This window comes from Trachurus trachurus (assembly GCF_905171665.1).
Source record: "Trachurus trachurus genome assembly, chromosome: 3".
In the NCBI taxonomy this organism is placed as follows: domain Eukaryota; kingdom Metazoa; phylum Chordata; class Actinopteri; order Carangiformes; family Carangidae; genus Trachurus; species Trachurus trachurus.
The window spans coordinates 25,026,815-25,047,262 of NC_139893.1; the positions used below are offsets into that span (position 1 = coordinate 25,026,815).

A 20,448-nucleotide genomic window follows, 5' to 3' on the forward strand; every position below is an offset into this window, starting at 1 on the left:
ACAAAGGTGTAGCCACATAAACCGCGAAGGTCAAACTGAAATGAGATGGTCTGGTCTTCGGAGGATTTCCTTTTAATCCCTGGTGGCTGTTTTATTCACAGAGTCTGCCTTATTCTCTTTTTGATAAGTGATTCATCACTGCCGCACAGTGAATCTTGGAATTCATTGCGCTTTGTTGCCTGTGCCTGGGAAATAAAGGGCACATTTTAAGGAGCGTATGGAATTGGGACAGCCTTGCGATGTTGCTGTGCAATTGGTCTTCAAATGCAGCATCCAAAAGATGCACTACCTGAGTTGATTTAGTTAATGTCTTCTACTCACCAGGGTCTCTCTCTGTGTTCTCTCCTCATTCTTTGCCATTTTGTCTGTTTTGTACCTGTTTACCCCTAAGCTATTCTACTTCACGCCTTACTCTCTCTTGGGGTGAACCCAGCTACCCATAGAAAACTCACTTTGGCTGCTTTGACTATCCACCTATGGTATCTTTTTGTCTTTAGACCTGTGTTTGATATGATTGTCTCATCTGTGCTCCCTTCTGTTTACCCCTCTGTTTAATTGCATGGGTGAATGCCTGATTTGCAAACCTGCATATCTTCACTAAACCAAACTCCCTTCATAATCTAGTTAAGGCGTGAAGGAAAGTGCTGTTACACAGTAACAAGATACTGGAGGGGAAATGAAAAAAAAAAAGATGACAACAGAAGGAATGCTTGAAAATGTGTAGAAAGGTAATGTATTGTTGCATTCAAGAAGACAGGGCAGGAGAAAAACGATAATATAAAGTGAGGCGATATAAGAAAATGAACAGAAATGGAGAGAAGGAGTTGGTAGAACAGAGAGTAAGAGAAAGAAAGATGAGAGTCCAGAGGGAGTAAAGATGTGTGTAGAGAGAATAGAAAGTGTGAGTGAGACACAGAGTGGGTTCAGATGAGGATATTAAAGCTTTTTGTGTGCCTGACAAGTTCAGTGATGGACAAAATCTTTAAGAAGCCAAACACGGAGCAGGTACATTGCATCACACAATAGAAAGCACTGAATGAATCTCTATGACTCTAGTAATTCACAATGTGTTCAATAGGGTTCATCATATAGGAGGTGAGGATATATTCAGTGCATATGGAAAGTAATCAGATCCCCTTCAATTTTTCACCATTTGTTAATGTTGCAACCCTCCAGAGGGTTAGAGTGGCCTGACGAAAGCCTTTCCTCAATGCAAGACACATGAAAGGGCTGCATAGAGTTTCCAAAAACCACCTAAAGGACACCCAGGCTGTGAGAAATGCTATGCAGCTTTTCATGTCTTACACTGAGGGGAGGCCTTCGTCGGGCCACTCTACTATAGCCCAGATTGGTGGAGGGCTGCAGCAATGGTTGACCTATTGGAACTTTCTCCCATCTCCACACAGGAACTGGAGCTCAGCCATAGTGATCTTTGGGTTCTGGGTTACTGTACCTCTCTGACCAAGGCTCTTCTCCGCCAACTGTTCAGTTTAGTAGGACGGCTGAAGCTCTAGGAAGAGTCCTGGTTGACCCAGTCTGAATACTTGTATTCACATGATATTTAAGTTTTTCTTTTTTCATTTATTTGCAAAAAAAATCTATGATTCACAATGTCACAATGATTTTTATAGCCCCTGCCATTTATAGTGCATTAAAATATTTTGTATTAAATGTTACGCCACCCTTTCCCCTGCTGTTAGACCAGCCTCCCCTCCCTTCCCATGGACCAGTCTACCACCCAGTCCTCCCATCGAGCTGGCCAGCTCTCCCCCCCCCCCCCCCCCCCCCCCCCACCAGAGGCTGCCTTCATCAACTCCTGCTAACATTTACATATTTCGCACATTCTGTGACATAAACTGTAAACTGTTTTCTTGTCTGTAACAACATCTATTGCACGTCTGTCCGTCCTGGGTGAGGGATCCCTCCTCTGTTGCTCACCCTGAGGTTTCTCCGATTTTTCCGTTAAAAGGGTTTTCCATGGAGTTTTTCCTCAGTCGATGTGAGGGTCTAAGGACAGAGGATGTTGTTACGATGCCATGTAAAGCCCTTTGAGACAAACTGTTTGTAAAAACGGGCTATACAAATAAAATTGCCTTGCCTTGCCTTGATAGTTTTTGTAACATCTCTCTCAAATGTATCTTTTTTGAATGTAACCTCAATTTTTTATGGTCCACAGCTAAAGGCTCTTTGTGAAATGTTGGCCCTATTTCCCATACAAAAAAAAATGTTTTGGACAGCAGTATATCACTGTGTGCCAAGAGATCAACCGATTTCTTGTTTACCAAAGTGCAGAGGGTACACAGTGAGAACATCACAAAGCAGGTATTGTGCACCTTTGCCCAAAGGGTGCAGGGATACTTTCCAAGACCCCTGAACCCACTACCAGCACCTACCATTAACAGGTGGATACAGTGGAGCCAGGAGCCACACTGGATTTCTGTATTTTTCCATGTTACACTTTTTGTCCCACTGATACATAATCTTTACTCTGTCCTTTCAAAATAAATAACATTCGCCCCCCACACGCTCATGCTTACTGTTTCGATAGAATTGAGTATTGATCGAAGTTTCTCTACACTTACTTTGCCACATTCTTCTCCTCCTCCCACCTGTCCTTCTCCCCCACCTGCTGTCTCATTCTCCTCAGTGTCAGCAGTACCGAGAGAGCACGTCGGTCCTGGAGAACCAGCCAGCAGGGACGTTCGTTCTGCAGGTTCATGCTGTGGATGCTGACGAGGGCTCCAATGGCAGGGTCACATACGGCTTCATGCACAAAGACTCCACTGTGCCTGCATTCAGCATACACCCCGACACTGGTACTGCGACACGCACACAAACCCACTCTCACTTGCACAAACATACAAATACAAAGGAGTACACTGCAGCACACTTTCTTCTCAGTCTTCTCAGGCTCAAGTTCCTTAGTCCCAAGGCATACTTTGTTGTGTCTATATGTTTTCAGTGTGAAGCTAAAAGATTTGTTTTGATACCAAATGAAATGCACAGTGATGCTCAGTTAAAAGAAAAGATCATAATCCAAAGTGTAGTAGCTGGATATATATTAAATACTAAGTGTCTAACATATAAACACAGAAGAGTGTGCATACTTTCATCCCAGTGGGAGGTCTTATGCAGGTTTTATTTAATTTGAATAGCCTTCACAACCCAGTAACTCCACAGACCTTTGCTCCTCTTCAAGTGTTTAAAGCATATTTCAGCCGAACTGAAACCGTACTGTTGGTTTTTGAAAACTGGCATCTCATCACTGTGAACTGAGCCTGTGTTTTTTCCCCCTTCATTCCTTGAATTATTATGTATTTACTCAATTACTTAAAAAAAAAAAAAAAAAAAAAAACTTATTGATTTATTTTAAATTGATTTAACTGCCAATTTAGATAATGCTTATTTATTGATCTTATTAATCTATTTATTTGTTGTTGTTTATTTGGTGGGGAGTTGGTATCTGTTCTGAGGTATGTTGAACTATTGTATACAGTAGAACACTATTGTTTTTCTAATAGGCCTATGTAAAATTCAATAAACAGATTGTTAAAAAATGTATATATTTTTTTTATTTTGAAACCTGGCACTGAAATAAAAGCAAAAATGTATTAGGAACACCGATTCAGAGGCCAAAAGCTGCAGCATTGAGCATGACACAGATTCCTTATGTGTTTGCAAGTTTCATATTGTAAAATTAGTTGATTAAAAGGCTCAGGCATCAAGCCAAAAGGAACACTACATCTGAGCTAAATAGTATAACCTTTCTTTTCAGCAGCAACAGTATTTTTAGTAGTCCAGGAAATATTGTAAATGTCATCCCTAGCATAATTTGTAAAATAAATAAAGATCATTTTCTTTGGATTTGATGATAACTGCTCTTGAAAAACTCTCATGTCCTCTTCTATTCTGTCTAGTCTTTAAAGTTTACCCTCAAGGCAAACAGAGGAAATCATTTTAGTGTTAAATTGCAAATACTCAGGGGACATGAGACCAAGCGGTGTTGGGGATGATTTAGCTGTCAGATCAACCTTGTTATCTTTGTGTCTCCAGGAGTAATTGTGACAGCCAGGAAATTTGACCGCGAACGCCAAAGGGAGTATGCAGTGACAGTGACCGCCACTGACCAGGCAGCTGACCCACTGATTGGCATTTGTCAGCTCAACATCCTCATCCTGGACCAGAATGACAACAGTCCCAAGTTTGAGAACATTCGATATGAGTGTAAGTAGATACTATATAAATCATATTATTACAGTTCTGTGAGGATTGGACCCAAAATGCAGACCACCAAGTAGCAGTTTATGAGCTTTATTGAAATACAGTGGGGTGTTGATGACAGCTGAGTGGGCCAAGGAGCAGACAAACCAAAAGGGAGAAGGCAGATGGAAGGTCTTGGATGGACAGGGAATCGTGGAATCAGCATGAGAGGTCAGACCACTTAAGGAGTTGACTGTGATTCAGCAGGAGACACTTGGCTCTCTGGAAGTCACCAAAACTGGAACACACCACACAGCCACAGGCAAACAGGAACCAGGAGATAGACGAAACTCAAGATCAGGGATGGAAAGCTGTTGGGTTAACCAGGGTGGAGACGAGGAGGTGGTCAGTGGCAAGCCAGGTTGTACCCAGGGGGTCAGTCCAAGAGAGAGGTCTGGCACAGTTGCTGAGACAATAGGCTTTATGCACAGCTCCACTACTTCCTGAACTTTAGCCAGCTCCTTTATTTCCTGTCTTACATTATTGGACACACTGATTAATCCAGGTGTGTCTGACCTCACAACAATGGTCAGACACACCTGGATTAATCAGTTTGTCCAATAATGTAAGACAGGAAATAAAGGAGCGGGCTGAGTCGAACCCCCCCCCATTTGTTGGGTTTGCCGTTTCTGTGCGTACATTGAAATTGAATCCTGGCGGCGCCACTGGGGTAGGCTAGGCCTACACCCTGACAGGTGAGGGGTTTATAATAGGGCTGACATAGGCTACTGTATTTGCAACTTTTTCATCAAAACGATTAATTTTCCAAAAACAATACGTGTAGAATAAAAGTAAAAAATCATTTAAAGTAATTGTTTTATACATTTTGATGGGTCCAAAATATATAAATATTTAGACTCAAGACTCAAGACACTTTATTGTCATTTCTCATAGGCCTAGATGTAAATACATAGGCTGAAATGAAATACCGTTTCTCACCAGCTTCCCGCAGTGCTTTATTAAAGGCCCCATGCTGTGCACTTTTCTCTGGGTTTATTTACCTGCTGATATCCCTAACAAGATGTATCATTGGTTTTGAGTACCTGTGATCTGCTTGATATCGTTTCTACTGCCCCTTTCTGTTGCCTCTTTCTGGAGCTCTAGCAGGCACAGGTCATTTGGCCAATCAGAAGAGAGAATGAGAACCTCTCCTCTGATTGGCTGACTGTTTTTGAGTTGCATGTGGTCGGGCCAATCACAGGCAAGTAACTGCAACCTAAGCTGCATTCATAAAAATTGAAAGAAAACAACTGGTCGTGGTGGGCGGAGTTACCTTGTGTGTGACATCACAGAAAGGAGGAAGTGCTATCTGCTCGTCTTAAAGAGAATGTTCCTACAAATGGGCGGTGTGTGTTTCTCCGTTTATGACCAGTTTGATGCATGGGGCAGTATATACGTGGCCCAGAGACCTCCCCAAGCACGAAAAAATAACCAAAATCACATTTTTCATGCCATGGGGCCTTTAAAATAATTAAAACAAGTTAAAATTGTATCGGAAATTTTTTTTTTTATAATTTAAGCAAAAATAAAAACCATAGCATCCATACAGCAGCAGCAGTTTTGGAGCGTGTCCATAATAAAGTGCTACTACAGTATGAAGTGCGGGGTGACTGATCTACTGAGGGAAAGGGTTGGGTTGGGTGTGAATTACATCTGGTTTCCTTGGCAACGTTGACATGAAATGATCTCTGCGCCAACAGCATAGTGCGTTGATGTCACGTGAGGCGGCGCTCACAGGGCGCTAGATTGAAAATCATAGACATATATAAATCTATTATGTCTATGGAGAAAATGGCATTGTGCTAATGCTAATGCTAAATAATGGTCAGCCGGTACTGTAACGTTTCCGGTGCAGGCGTGGTGCTGCGGGTTTGTCGGGTTCGTCTGTAGGTCAGTGTGAAATGATTCAGACGTGTCTTCAGTCCACTGTCAACACCGGAGCTGCTGCTCGTTAAATAAGGTTAGCGTTAGCTTAGCTTTAGCTTTAGCGGACCGTGGGAGAGAAATCACGTAGACATAAGAACATGTCCATAGATATAGAAACGTTTCTATATCTATGAACATGCCAACTTGGCAACTTCACACAGAAATGTCCCTGCATGGTGCGGGGAGCTAGTTCAGTCACTGTGAACGTGACCCTGCGGCCATGTTTGTGTTGTTGCTCCCTCCTGGAGGTTGGTCTATATGGCTTATTGTGTGGCTAACAGAGCAGTGGAACTCCATAACTTACGCGGCCTGTACGTTAAGGTAGGCTACATTAAATTATACGATTGATTAGCATTTACAGTATTTGCACACACCTGACCTGTTAGCTTATCTGGTTAACTAGCTAATTAGTCAGCAAATAAGTTAGCCATGGAGCTGTGCTAGTGATGCTAAAAGTGTGTGCTTGAAACCAGAGTCACATTGGCTGTACTGCATTATTTTCCACCAGTTCCAATTCAGTTCATGTAAACCTTCATCAGTAATATCATAAACCCTTGAACATTAGAAGGAGTCATTGAGATCGGTTGAGGCAGATGGCCACCACCCCTAGTCTGGAGATGCACAAGGTTTCTGTCTCTCAAAAGGAAATTTTCCTCGCCACTGTTGCCAAGTGCTGCTCTTGCTGGGAATTGTTGGGTCTAATGTTATAAATAGGGGGACCAGACCTCCTGCCTTTGAAAAGTACTTTGTGAAAACTTCTGTTGTGAATTGATGCCATACAAATTGAATTGACTAAATGTTACAGCAGTATTGTGAAAAACTGGAGCTCCTCCATTTATGTGTGTGATTACAGGTCAGTTTGTGCAATCTGAAATGGTAGCAATGTTTGCCTATGATCGAACAGCCAACTCAGCATCTATATGTCATAGATTTACACAGTTATTCAACTGGCATGCATTGAAGTTTTAGCTCCACCCTAGCCAACCTATTTGCCACTATGAGGTTTGGAATTACACTTGATGGGAGATCAGATGTGTTGTCTGAACATTTTTCTGATGCAGTCAGTGTCAACACATTTGCAACCTGTCAGCCATGTAAATCCTTGGCCTGGAATCAATCACAAGCCATTCAAGAAGTACATAGTAAGGACATGTACGGTAGTTATGGAGATGTCACCCCATCTTACTCTTCCCACCATCAAACCATCAAATTGATAGGAAGCTGAGACAGAGAATTCGTCTTCCACAAACACTCGTGCTTTTAGCTTGTCAGAAAGATGTACAACCAGACCAAACAGTCAAACAGTCACCTCTACACATGAAACAAATCAACCAGAATCCACTTAATTGTGATTCACAAATGGGAAGATCTTAATATTCTGTTCATGACTGGGTTGAAGTTGAGATAAAGACAAAACATGATTTGACATCATCAAATTTCATTTGTAGGCATTTTAGAATCATTTATATTCATAAAGTAAATAGCCAAAACATATTCTCTCCCACCAGTTTATTTAATTTAATCTGCTATTGATTGCTCCAGTTTTCATCCTTTTGATCATCAGGCATTGCATGTATCCTGTTCTTGCTAGTTAATTTATTAATAATTGTATTTATTTAAACTAATTATTTAAACATTGTCATGCTGTACTGCTTTGAAGTAGACACTGGAGATCCATTAAATTAAGAGTTCTGATCATATTTATCAATACATTTATTTATCAAAGTTCTTCCCTTGAAGTGGGAAGCAGGGGCCTAATTAACAAGGTTTTTTTTTCTTATAAAAGAATGGCCTTGTAGGCTACATCTCCGTAAAGAAACTGTAATGTAATTTTAATTGCTAACCATGTAGCTTAATCTAAGCTTCATCTCTAAACCCTCTTATTTTAGCAACATTGTGATGGTGTAATCAGAGCACACGGGATTCTGGAAGCGCCTTAGCTGGCCATGAACAAAGTGGGTTCATGAGGAGTTACTGTCCCCCTCTCATGTTTGGTATGGTATAGCAGAGCTCCAGACTAACTTTTTACTAGGAGCACAGTAGGGTACGGGTTAGTAACTTAAAATTTTAGGAGCGCAAGCAGAAAATCTAGGGGCGTAAATGGACTTGCAAAGCAAATATTCACATTTTCATTCATGATCCTCACACACATTGGCCTGCTACCGCTAATAACAGATACCATCTGTTCCATGTTAAAAAAAACAAAACATGTTGTACCAGTTTTTTAAAGAAAAGAAAAAAGGCAAATGTACTGTTTGCACATGGACAAGACGATGAAAAATGCACTGTCTCAATTTTTAGGGGCGAAATGCCCTCATTTAGGGGCAGTCTGGACCCCTGTATAGAGTGTATGTGTAGCTTTGTTCCTCTGTTTGCAGTGAGCTTCTTTGTGCAGCGTCTGTTGTCAATTGGTGAATATGCTTCCTAATTATTTTGTGTGTTGTTTGCAGTATTTTTTAAAATGTGCTGTCAGAGGGGTGAAGAGTTTTTTTCATTTGTTTGGGTTCTCTGAAGTTGTAGTTCGTCGAGCATATAGTTAAAAAAACAACAAATTAAGGCTCCACATGCAAAACCACAGAGGCATTAACCAGTACTTCTTCTTCTCCATAGACTTCCTTCGTGAGGATACCATGATCGGGACTAGTTTCTTGCGGGTGGCGGCTCATGATGATGACTTTGGCACCAATGCAGCCGTCACATACTCCATGTCCAGTGAACAGCCGGAGTACCTCAGGGTGAACCCTCTGACAGGCTGGGTGTATGTCAACCAGCCCATCTCTCAGGTATACACATACTGTTTCAGCTTGCTGTTACTATGGAAAGCAAAAATTATGAATAACCAATTATATCCTTGATCTTTTTGGATTTCTATTACAAAGGTTATTGGATGTCCCTGGGCCTAATAACGCCAATAGCACTCCATATTATTCAATTTCATATTTCCACTTAAAAGCCTTGCAAGGCTAGCAGTGAACTTAAGAGCACCACTAAAACAACAGGCTATACTTTTCCCAGTACACAGCCAGAACACCAAGCACATTTGCATTCAGGCACTTTATTGCTGACAGTGAAGGGGCAAAAGTCTAGTGGCCAGCAGCAAACACACAGTCAGGATATGAGATAATGTCTTCACTGTAGCCCTTTGTTTGGCATCAGCAAAAGTAACATTTTTTTTTTCCCCTTCACTTTACTGCCTCTAACCCTTTGCTTCAATACCAAAAAGAAAAAAACAATCTTGGTGGGAACATGAACAAGCAATAGAGGAAATTGTCAAGTACAGTGCACAATACAAGTCTGTTTTTAGATGAGTGCCACAATGATAAAAGCCAAAAGAGCAACAACTCACCATCGTCTAGTGCAAAGAGAAATGAATGTCTGTATCTTGAGCACCTGGCATCTTACACCAACACGTGGCACTATGCCAATATTTTTTGCCTGAGAGAATATAGCCTACCACTAGAACACATCCATGTTTGAAGATACAAAACTTTAGCACTAATGAGGGTGACTGCATAAAGTACAATACACATGCAGGCACTGCTTATGTTTACTTCAATGACAACAATCTCAGTTGATTTAATTGCTATGAGCACAGAATGAATTTGAAAACTGACTACGTACAAAAACTACAAAGAAAATTCTAAATTATGCTAATTCAGTAACAACTGAGTTATAAACATTAACTTTTTTTAAATGAAGTAAACCTGATTCAAATAGCCAATTTACCCCTTTCACTCTGCCAGATGTTTGCTTCTCTTTTTTAAGTGACGTAGAACTGCAGGGAGCAACATAACCACATGCAGTTTCAGAGCACACACGCACAGACACAGATTCAAAGACTGAGCCGCTAGCTGCTGTGCAGACTGCTAAAATGGATCAATCGTGTCTCATCCCCAGGTTGGTGCTGTTTGTGTCGCTGCCTCCGTGTCAGGTGCCTTGGTTGGTGATGGTGTGTTTTAAAACTTATTGAGTGTAGAGCCGAGCACAGCTCACTCTTGAGCCACAGCGTCTCTGATGGCACTGTGCCGGGTAGGTGTCAGGTCTGTTTACAGTGTTTGTGCTGTAAATGACGTTGCGGCACGGAATACGGCACGGAATGGTGATATCTGCAGAATCGTTTTACCTGGGACTACTGTAAATTTGATTGATTGAATACAAATTTTCTTGAGTGGGTTAGAAACCTATCTAAGGCTTATGTTAAACCCCATCTCAAGGGGCTTTGGTTAAATTATTTCTTTTAGTTCTTAAATGAGACAATTTTCCTCTGATTACAGTGGCTAAAGCTAATTGCTTTTGTAAGGTTTACACAACTGTGGTTCCAGAGTACCAAAGAATCAATAAAATGATCTCAAAGTATTGTTGCCTTAGCTTTAGGCAGCCTGCAGTCAATTTCTTCCTGTATAGGGGTGTGGGAAATGGATTGCTTGCTGAAATCTGTGCGGTCTAAATTCAACATGTTTATGGAAGCTTTAATTATTACTGTCAGATTAATTGACAATGCAAGAACTTTCTCCTCTTTCCTTTTCTCTTCATGTGTGTGGCCATTCTGTCACAGAGGACCTACATCACCAGGGAAATCGTGGCTACAGACGGGGGGAACAGGAGCAGCTCGGTGGAGCTGGCTGTCACCATCACCAATGTGAAGAATCAGCCTCCACAGTGGGAGAAAGACAGCTACAGCGTGGTCATACCAGAAAACACAGTTCGAGACACACCCATAGTGGTACGTTGGGTTGGGGGTGTTGTTATTTCCAGACAAAGGAGACAGATGCATAAACACTGAATGATGTATTCCTGACAAACACACAAGAGAATTTGCACATGTTTGAAATATAAAAATAGGCAAGGCATGTTCATGTATGTACTGTGGCACCTAACATACAAGAGAGTAGTTGCCTAAAGGAAAGGGAAACATGATTGTGACTGAAATGTTGCCGGTTAAATCCGCAGGGATAGACCTCAGCAGGTGCAGTGACACACTGCGCCTCATTATGACCAAAGAGGTGCCTTTGAGCAAGGCCTTTAATTCCCACTGTAAAAAGAGAGCTTGATTTTCTGTGAGACTTTCCCTCAGCTAATATTTTACATCTACTGCACAAAAAAACACAAAAAGCAGAAGTCTACACCCACAGCAGGGGCAGCTCAGCAAAGGACCCCTGCATCATGCTGCATAAATACTATATAATAGTAGAGGAAACATGTGCAAAGCTGTTTTTTTTGTGTTTTTTTCACACTGATATGATTATCAAATTGGAGACAGACTCCTATACCAAAATATATTGTCTCTATCTCTCTCATCTATATTAATTCAACATAAAAATAACAATGTTTGACATCCAGGAGATGCCTGTTGCTCTCAACACTTTGTTTCCTGTTACTATCTCCAAATATATTTTAGGTATAAGTCTAAAAAAAAAAAAAACTTTCTGAACTCCACCAATTAAGCTTTATTATTTTAACATTCAGCTATTCACCATCCTTCTGCTGGATTTGATTATTCATAGGCGTCGCCCTTTAATGCCACCAACATATTTTCAGCTGTTCAACAGTATTTTCACAGGATCTCTTGAAAGCAATTAAATCCATTAAAATTGCTGATGAATACTATTAAGCAAAAGATGGAAATGAAAAGACAGAGGAGAGTACTTAACCAGAGAATGCCTATGTGTTTAATTGTGCTTGTGAGAAATGCTGAGAAGCTGGGGGGGGGGGGAGTTGATGGTCCCTACTGTACCACATATTAGTGGAGATGGCAGCTCAGTGTTGATTTGACTGTTCTGCAAAGAAGCAGTGACTCTCAGTGGGTCGTAATAGCTCTACCATGGAAATTTGAGGTTTTTATGGCCCAAATCGGCTCATACAGTAGACGGGCATGTTTGCCAGTCCTGCATGCCTAATAAGGTGTCTCATTACTGTAGCTGCTGCGCTCCGCAGGTTGAATGGATACAGCTAGGTCACCCGTTGGAAAGCCGCATCACGTCCGAGATGGCATTTTTGATTTTAATTGGGGTGTGTGTGTGGCATCAGCTTTGAGTAGCCTCTCCCTAATTAGTTTAGGGAGAAAGCACGATCAAGAGTACAGAGCATTTCCATTTGATCCCATGGGATTTCAGCAGGTTGTTGTCTAGTTTAACAGTTTGAGACTTACTGCCTTAATATTTTAGTGTTCATTATTATAGGCTTGAAAACATTTTTTTCCATTTGGTCAGATCATTTGTCATTATTTACAACGGACACTCGCATTGATGCTCAGCAGCAGCTGCCCTGTGTTCCCTCCCTGTCCTGAGGACTGCTGCTGGGATTCAGCATTTTTCCAACTCTCAGTACTGATAATTGGAAACTAAATCTCTATCAAATGCAAATTAGTGGCAGTTTTTAGGAGCACTTACACTGCAAAGTGATCACGGGTGACAAAATGTATTCCAAAACAGAAAAAAGCAACAACTGAACTTCCCTCTTTCTTTCTTGTTGACTCCTCGCTGTTCTCATTCTTCACTCTCGTCCCTCACCTGCACTACTGGCTCTTTGTCAGTATAACACTTAAGCATTTTAACAAGCAACCAGCATTTTTATTTACTCTACTCTGTGTAGGTATTTGCTTAAACAGTTGAGTAGTTAGCATCCCTAATTATCTCTACTCCAGCTCCTCCATGGTCTCCTTTCTTCTCCTAACCAACCACTTTATTTGAAGCATCTGAAAACTGAAATTTAAATAAACACTCCAAGATGTATGTTTACAGAACAAATGTGAGTTTAGTTTAACCTGGTAGCTGATGTTCTTTCACTTGACAAGTAGGTGAGGTGTTATTATATATCACTTATAAGGACAGGTAAGTGGGGTTTGGTGATACAGTATATGGAATATAATGGCTTATTTTATACGTATGTGGGATATAGTAAATGACAATATTGTGAATGTCTACTGTGTAAATATATTAATACATTGACATATTATTTTTCACTGGGCCCAGCTGTCGACAGACTGAAATGAGTGATTGTTATTTTTTACCTTCAGTGTTAAACTCTCTCCCTGTCTCATTTTAAACAGACCATCAAGGCCACCTCGCCGCTCGGGGATCCCAGGGTAACTTACAATTTGGAGGACGGAATGGTCCCAGAGACCAACATGCCAGTTCGCTTTTACTTGACCCCAAACCGAGAGGATGGCTCGGCCTCCATCCTAGTGGCAGAGCCCCTGGACTACGAGACGACCAGAAACTTCATGCTGCGTGTTCGAGCCCAAAATGTTGCAGCGGTACCACTGGCGGCTTTCACCATGGTCCATGTCAATGTCACAGGTGGGGCTTTTTATAATCGCTCTTTATGTCTTCATTCCTCCACTATTCTCTACACGGTGTACCAACACCGTCATGGTCCTGCTTAATAATTTAGCATTCATTAATGCATTGTAAATGCATTGTTTGGCTGTTTTGATGGATGAATGCAGATTTATTAAAAGGGAAAAAAAAGCTCCCTTCACTAAATTGTACAGCTGTGTCTCTTTGTGTCCCGTCATGTAAAATGAAAGCTTTTATGGAGCTTTATGTAATAAAATTCACTGACAGCACATTGGTACCTCGCACAATCCCACATCAAATAACCCGAACTATCACTTAAAGGGAACGGGACAAATCGGGTGTTTGATTATTCATCTTTTGATGTCTAAGATATAAAGCTAATGGATTTTACATGATTAATTTGCAAGATGGGCTTAATGGACTTTTTAGAGCATTAATAACCAAAAAGGAGAAACTTGCACACAGTCATGGACAACATCAAGCACTATGCTTATTCAAATGCTAAAAATGAAGTGGCCTCCGGACTTGGCTCATATATAACAAAGTGCCAACCCAGAACATCTTACTGACACAGATGATATCCACAAAAGCATTTTCACCTTATGCGCCCTGAGTCTTTGTGATGTGCTTGTCAATTGTTTATTATTCTTACCAACAATATTAAACATGGACATTGTCACTGATCTTGTTCAAATTGTCTGTACAACACAACAGTTGTTCCGCAATGGAGGCTTTGGAGCGACAGAGAGAGAAGGGTTTTTGGGAAGAACCTAAGAGCCAATCGTATCGTATTGCTCTCGAAGACTTGTTTGTGTTTTAATTCTCCATCAGACTTGTTTAAGTCTTGGATTCCAAAGCTTCACAAATTCAAATTATTTGCAGAGCTCACCAGCTGTTGTGAGTGTGATCAGCCTGTGAGTGCAACATCAATGCTTAACCCCACTGCCCCAAAAAACTGTCATCTGGAAACTCAAAAGTCTCGTCTCTCCTAAACTGTTAATGTTTCATCTTTGGCAAACATGATCTTTAAAAAAAAAAAAAAGTTTATTATTATTTTCATTATTTTATTGCACTTGTAAAGACAAGCACTGGATCTCTTTGTTTCAGTTAATGCTCAGCCCCTGGCTTCAGTTACGATCATCACTGCTTAATACGATGGCGTTTGCTAGCCCCTGACCTTGCTCCTCAAAATAAATCTGCCCACGCCACATGCCCCACACTCCTCTGCTTTTAATCGACTGGTAATGTGCACCCAGAGCTACACACACACACACGCACACTTACCCCATTCCACCAAACTGGTCTTAATCCCAGGAAAAATAATTAATTCACACAGACCCTCTCCCTGCTCTTGCCTCTCTGTCCCTCTTCTAACTTCCCCTTCTCTTTTCGCTCACCCCTCCTCTCCCTTATCCGTCTTAATAAGAAAGCTCTTTGACTCCTCCAGAGGCAATGCGGCTGAGGGAGGGGAGGGAGGGAGGGAGGTCTGTAATGGATTTAAGGCCCCATTTTTAATTCATAGATTAAGACATTTGCTCAGAATAAAGGCAGGGAAAAATGGCACATGGAGCAGCATTAGATTTAATGTTGCTCTATTCAAGTCATTTCTGTAATGCTTTTGGCCTTAAATTAACTATGTTAAAATCTGGCTTCTGCTATTCAGGCAAACTTTAGAGTTCACGTTCTGTCTACCTACCCTGACTCTCTTCTTGATGCCAACAGGAGTAACATAAAGCAGCTGGCAAGGGAGCCAGAGCTGCATCCCATGGTGCTAATACTAATCCCTTACAATAACAAAATTTATGCAAACTGGGATGGACCCTTATCATGTCTTCTCCAGCAGCTAGACCTTAACATTATATGGGATATACTGTAGGTCCCCAGCCTTATTCCAGCAGCTGCAGGTTTGCATATTGATGAAAGTCCAATATCAACCATTATCCAGGATCCTAGGCAGACTGAGGCTGCCGTGAAAGCTATGGGTGCACCAATACCAAACTGTTTTCTTGGTCACTTCCAGTTCATTTCTTTAAATATAGTCAAACTCTAATAATCACCATCACCAATCGTCAACACTGAGAAGTCTTCAGAAAATAGAAATGTTGTGGCTAATGGAGTTTGAATTGCAAACTAGATCTTGAAGGTTTATCTTCTATTACAATGATTGTGAAGGAAATGGTTAAAATGCAGCTTTTACATTACAAAGAACACAAAGAAATCCTCCAGGAATGACTAAATATTTGCACATATTTGATTGGCCGATGATGAATAGGATGGAAGATAAATCCTAGGGTTATGGGGAGTTCAATTATTGTTGTATTTCAGTTAAATTCAGGTTTTTCCTTTCTTCTCAAGAGAAGTTTGAGTATATGGTGGTGGTTAGTGGTAAGTATCCTAAAAAATCAGCACCATAATAAAAAAAAAAAATATCCCAGTCGTACTTGAAGACCTAATACTAAGTTGAAGGCTGGTAATGTTTTGGAGCTAAATCAGTGAAAGCACATCACTTTTTACTTTTGACCTAAACTGCAGTAAAAGCTTTTTGTCAGCACATAGGCAAAGTGAGGTTACAGAATACAGGGTGAGATTTAAGTATATGGGGAAGAGAGATGTACAAAGGATCCAAGCGATGAAGGGCTTTATATTGAAGTGTAAAATGCAGTGTGCAGCCAGGACTGTTGAAATATGCTCTTTGCATTTGGTGTTGCCCAGAAACCATCCTGGTGCATTCTGGTCCAGATGCTGATGGTCTTTTGCATAATCATTTAGACACATGAACAAAGAAGTGAAATAATCTAGGATTTGGTCGGTTTTTATCTCCAGGCGGTGTTAATGTAATTTTAGCAACATTTCTTAGTCACAGGAAGCAGGGACCAAACCAGGACAGACAGGCTCATTAACAATGATAAGAAGACAGTCGGCAGAAGACAGAAGTATTTTTAGTGGTAGAACATTTAGATTAGATGTGGGCAGATGGATGTGAGGCGCAAAGTTAAGTAATTCATTTAAATAAATTGGGGTAAACCATTTTAACAGAATTGATGAGGGGTCAGCAACAGGTAAATAGGAATTAGCTGGCTGATTAAAAGACTTAAATGTGTTCTTTCAACAGAGTAGCTCAAGAACATCTGGCATTTTGATCATTTTAAAAGGGCTGCTGGGGTGCACTGCTCTGTTGTTGGCTTCTAAAATAGATCATGAATTATGTATATTAGCATTAACATTGGAAAAGTATGAGCCTCCGATGAACAGATTTAATATAACTCTGCATGGGTTTTTCCACTAAATCATGTTATTGGTTTTAAAGGATGTGGAACCTATCCCCATGTGTACCTGATGACACTGTTAAAAAAGTGCTTTATGTGTCCTTTTTTGTCTTTGTTATTTGTTTGTTATTACAGCAATAGAGTTCTTTAGATTATGTTGTGTCAAAGTGAAACAGTAGTGGTGTGGTGGGAAACTAGAAACTGAGCCAAATATTGTCTGTGTCAAGATGGCTCCATGTTTGCTTCCATGTACAATTTCCATCCATTCCATTTCCATTTTCTATAAAAAAGAAGTCACTGCTTGACATGTTGTTTTAATTGATCACTGGGCTACCATCAACTAGGTCTTTGTGATAAAGAGACCAGATGGTTGTAACTACCAAGTGTATTGTAGGAAATTCAGGCCTTTGAGCAGTCATTTATGATGTTTCATTTATACCCAAAGTAAACACTCTCTTTCTGTCCTCTCCCTTTTCCAGATGTAAATGACAACGTCCCGTTTTTCACTTCCTCCATCTACGAGGCTTCAGTCACTGAAGGGGCTGAGTCAGGAACATTGGTTTTCCAGGTCTCAGCCAACGACCTAGACCTGGGTCTCAATGGCAAGGTGAAAACCAACCTGTACACACAAACTGCACACACAAACTGTGGATTATCCAAAAGGTAGACACAAGCACTTTCATCACTTGACCTCTATAATTGTGTCCCTTCAAACCAACCAGATCTCCTACTCCCTGCTGGAGGATCGTAGTGGGGACCACCAGTATTTTCGCATTGACCCAGAGTTTGGATTCATCTACTCTCAGACAGTGTTTGACCGTGAAACCAAAAGCTCGTACCTTCTGGAGGTCCAGTCTGTGGATGGATGGGAGTCAGCACGGCCTGGCAAACATGGACAACCCAACTCTGGTAAGGAAGACTGAAAGTACATACTGTAGCACATGTCTCTGCCGAATTGATTGTTCGCTGTAGTGATTCTTCCATATATCAAGTGAGTGTTAAGGACAGCACTCGTACAAGCTATCCTGAAGTGCCTCGGTTGGATTGTTGAGCTAATAGTATTATAGCTTTCAAGTTACCAGGATGATGAATATGTCCGCCACATAGCGATGAAACTTACTATAACACTTGGGAAACATTTAATATTTCAATTACCCCGTCTACAATAGAAAAGTACGAGTATACGTGAATAATGGCTGTCGAGCATCTGATTAACCTGCTGCTATAACAGCCTTCACTCCACTAGAAATACTGTCTACATGATTTTGGAAGTGGTCTTGAGGGAGTTCCCTCCATTAAGCCACTAGAGCGTTAGTGATGTTCGGTGATACGGCCTGGCCCACAGTCGGCTTTCTACTTCGTCCCTTAGGTGCTGGATGGGGTTAAGGTCAGGGATCCTTGCTCAGTCAAGTTCACCCATAAAAGGAACAAAAAATAAAATTGTTTACACAGCTGCTTCTTTGCACTGTTGTGTTTTCGACAGGAAGTTATCAATAAAAAAACAAAAAGCAAAATACAACATTCTTCTTTCGCCCTATTCTGGTTTAAAAATGTCTTATCAGCTTGACTTGGTATGTATGTACTAAAGCTACAGTATATTGAAGTGGTTCCATTTCAGTCAACTCAGTTCATCCCTAAGCCTCTAAAAATTCAAGTCAAGTCAAAAATGCCTGGTGATATTCAGACACTAAATTTCATGATTTCAATTTAGATCTGAACATCATGACTCTAAAATAACATTATGTAACCCAGCAGCGTTTGTAGATTGGCAAGCAGAACCAAACGATCAACTGCTCCTAATTGTCCAGACCGTAGCTTGGAAGCACAGGTGAGGTCCGGTCATAAACTAAGGTCTTGAGAGTTGAAGCATGTAATTACTGGCAAATTGCTTATTGCAACACTGCTCAACTCTAACTCCTGGCTGCTGTTGTCCACGTCATCACTCTCTCCGTCACTGCCCCCCCCACCCCTTGCTATTCCTGAAAGGAGTTGAGCTACTTGTGCAACAATAAACTCATTCAGACTTCTCAGTGCAAATCTTGCACAGAGATTTAGAGATTAGAGGTTGCAGTTTGCTTGTTTACTTGGTACTGCTGCTTTTTGACGGTTTGGAAGAAAATACTTATTATTATTATTAATAATTATTATTATTAAATATTATTAGAATAATATTATTATTCTCACCTGTCCATACGTTCTAAACCTGCAGCTTTGTGAGACAATGGCCTCCTGCCTCCACAAGTGGGGGTTGAGTGATGGATGCAAACAAGACAAGTAATTCATGTTTTGAGTTCAAATGTAAAGAGTTCTTCTTATTTATATCTATTTTTTTTAGCTTCGATTACTTCCCTGGCTTGATCTGATGTCACATCACTGTCTATCCCTGACCCTGGCCCTGACACTGAGGAAAAGCAATCAAGCCTGAACTCATGTAGCATTAGAATTTCTTACTTAAGGGCTTATCCCAAACCATGAAACCCACCTCAGGCCATGCATCCATCAAACAGTTGGAACTGTGCATTCAGGCAGGTTTTCCTAACAAACTTGGTTTTCCCTGTAGACGTCCAATTAGTGAAGCATCATTCGTCACTCCAAACTAGACACCCCAGTGCTCAAGGGTCCAATCACTGTGTTCTTTGCACCTGCACAATCAAGACTTGGCATCACACATAGTGATCTTTGCCTTGTGTGCCACTGCTTGGCCATTGAAACCCATGCCATGAAGCTCTTCACAAACCATTCTTGTGCCAGTGTTGTGTCCGGAGGCAGTTTGGACTGTTGTGGTGAGTCAGTGCCCTTCTGTGAGCTTGTGTGGCTTTTCACTTCACTGCTGACCTGTCACGGAATTTGATCAAGAAACATATTTAAAACTCGATATCCTTTGACACTTCCGCATTAAAAGTCAGTGAGCTCTTCAGTACAACCCATTCTGCTGCAAATGTTTGAAACTTAAGATTTTCTTGTTGTATCCCTGATTTTTTTTTTTCTTGCACTTCCTAGCATTGGCTAATGCAGCTGAACCCACTAACCCACATACTTTATAACGTATCAAATAATGCTGCAGTGGCATGGACAATAATGTAGTTGCTTCCAAAGCAGCTACACCATAAAAGACTTCTGGGTTTTCTGTCTGATATATGATCTGTAGTAGCAGTTAATTTCAAACATGAGCTCATTACACCACTTATAGAATCATCATCCTTTGTGTATTAATGCAAACAGATTGATGTAATTGGTGAAATGATTCGGTTTCTGTTGATACCCGAGTTGTTATCCAGTTTATTTCTTGAATGTGGCTGCTGTTATATGACTAAAAAAAGGAGGACAAGCACAAAGGGGGAGAGGGTTGCAGACAGCTGCTCTGTAGGCTTCATTTAAGGCTCCAAATGTTTATTGAAGGCAGCGATAATCTCTGTTTTCCTCTTTCCATCTCTTTCCCACATCTGTTCATCTCTCCCGACTGAAGGACCAAAGGCCATCTTTCTCTTTCAGTCTGCTCCCTCCTCCATCTCTCCATTTCTCTCTCATTTGCTGCCAGATGAAATGCATACATGCTCCGATGGTAAAATAGAGACGTGAAGAAATGAACAGCTGTTGAGACAGATGGGTGGATGGAGAGAGGTGTTGAAGAACCGGAAAGACAGAACCAGGATATATTTTTAATAAATATGATCATGGATTATTAACAGATCCTCTCT

General features: G+C 40.9%; 1 protein-coding gene across 1 annotated transcript in view; it reads left to right on the plus strand.

Moving 5' to 3' along the window:
- Positions 1-20,448, plus strand: part of LOC311006298 (neural-cadherin) — a gene marked incomplete at its 5' end in the record, with an annotated part of 358,210 nt that overhangs the window by 161,217 nt on the left and 176,545 nt on the right. Inside the window, 7 exons of the mRNA XM_083999073.1 lie at positions 2,648-2,816; positions 4,054-4,224; positions 8,797-8,969; positions 10,742-10,909; positions 13,235-13,484; positions 17,230-17,357; positions 17,473-17,659. Of these exons, the coding sequence (XP_083855199.1) occupies positions 2,648-2,816; positions 4,054-4,224; positions 8,797-8,969; positions 10,742-10,909; positions 13,235-13,484; positions 17,230-17,357; positions 17,473-17,659 (1,246 nt within the window). The remainder of the gene's footprint in view (positions 1-2,647; positions 2,817-4,053; positions 4,225-8,796; positions 8,970-10,741; positions 10,910-13,234; positions 13,485-17,229; positions 17,358-17,472; positions 17,660-20,448) is intronic.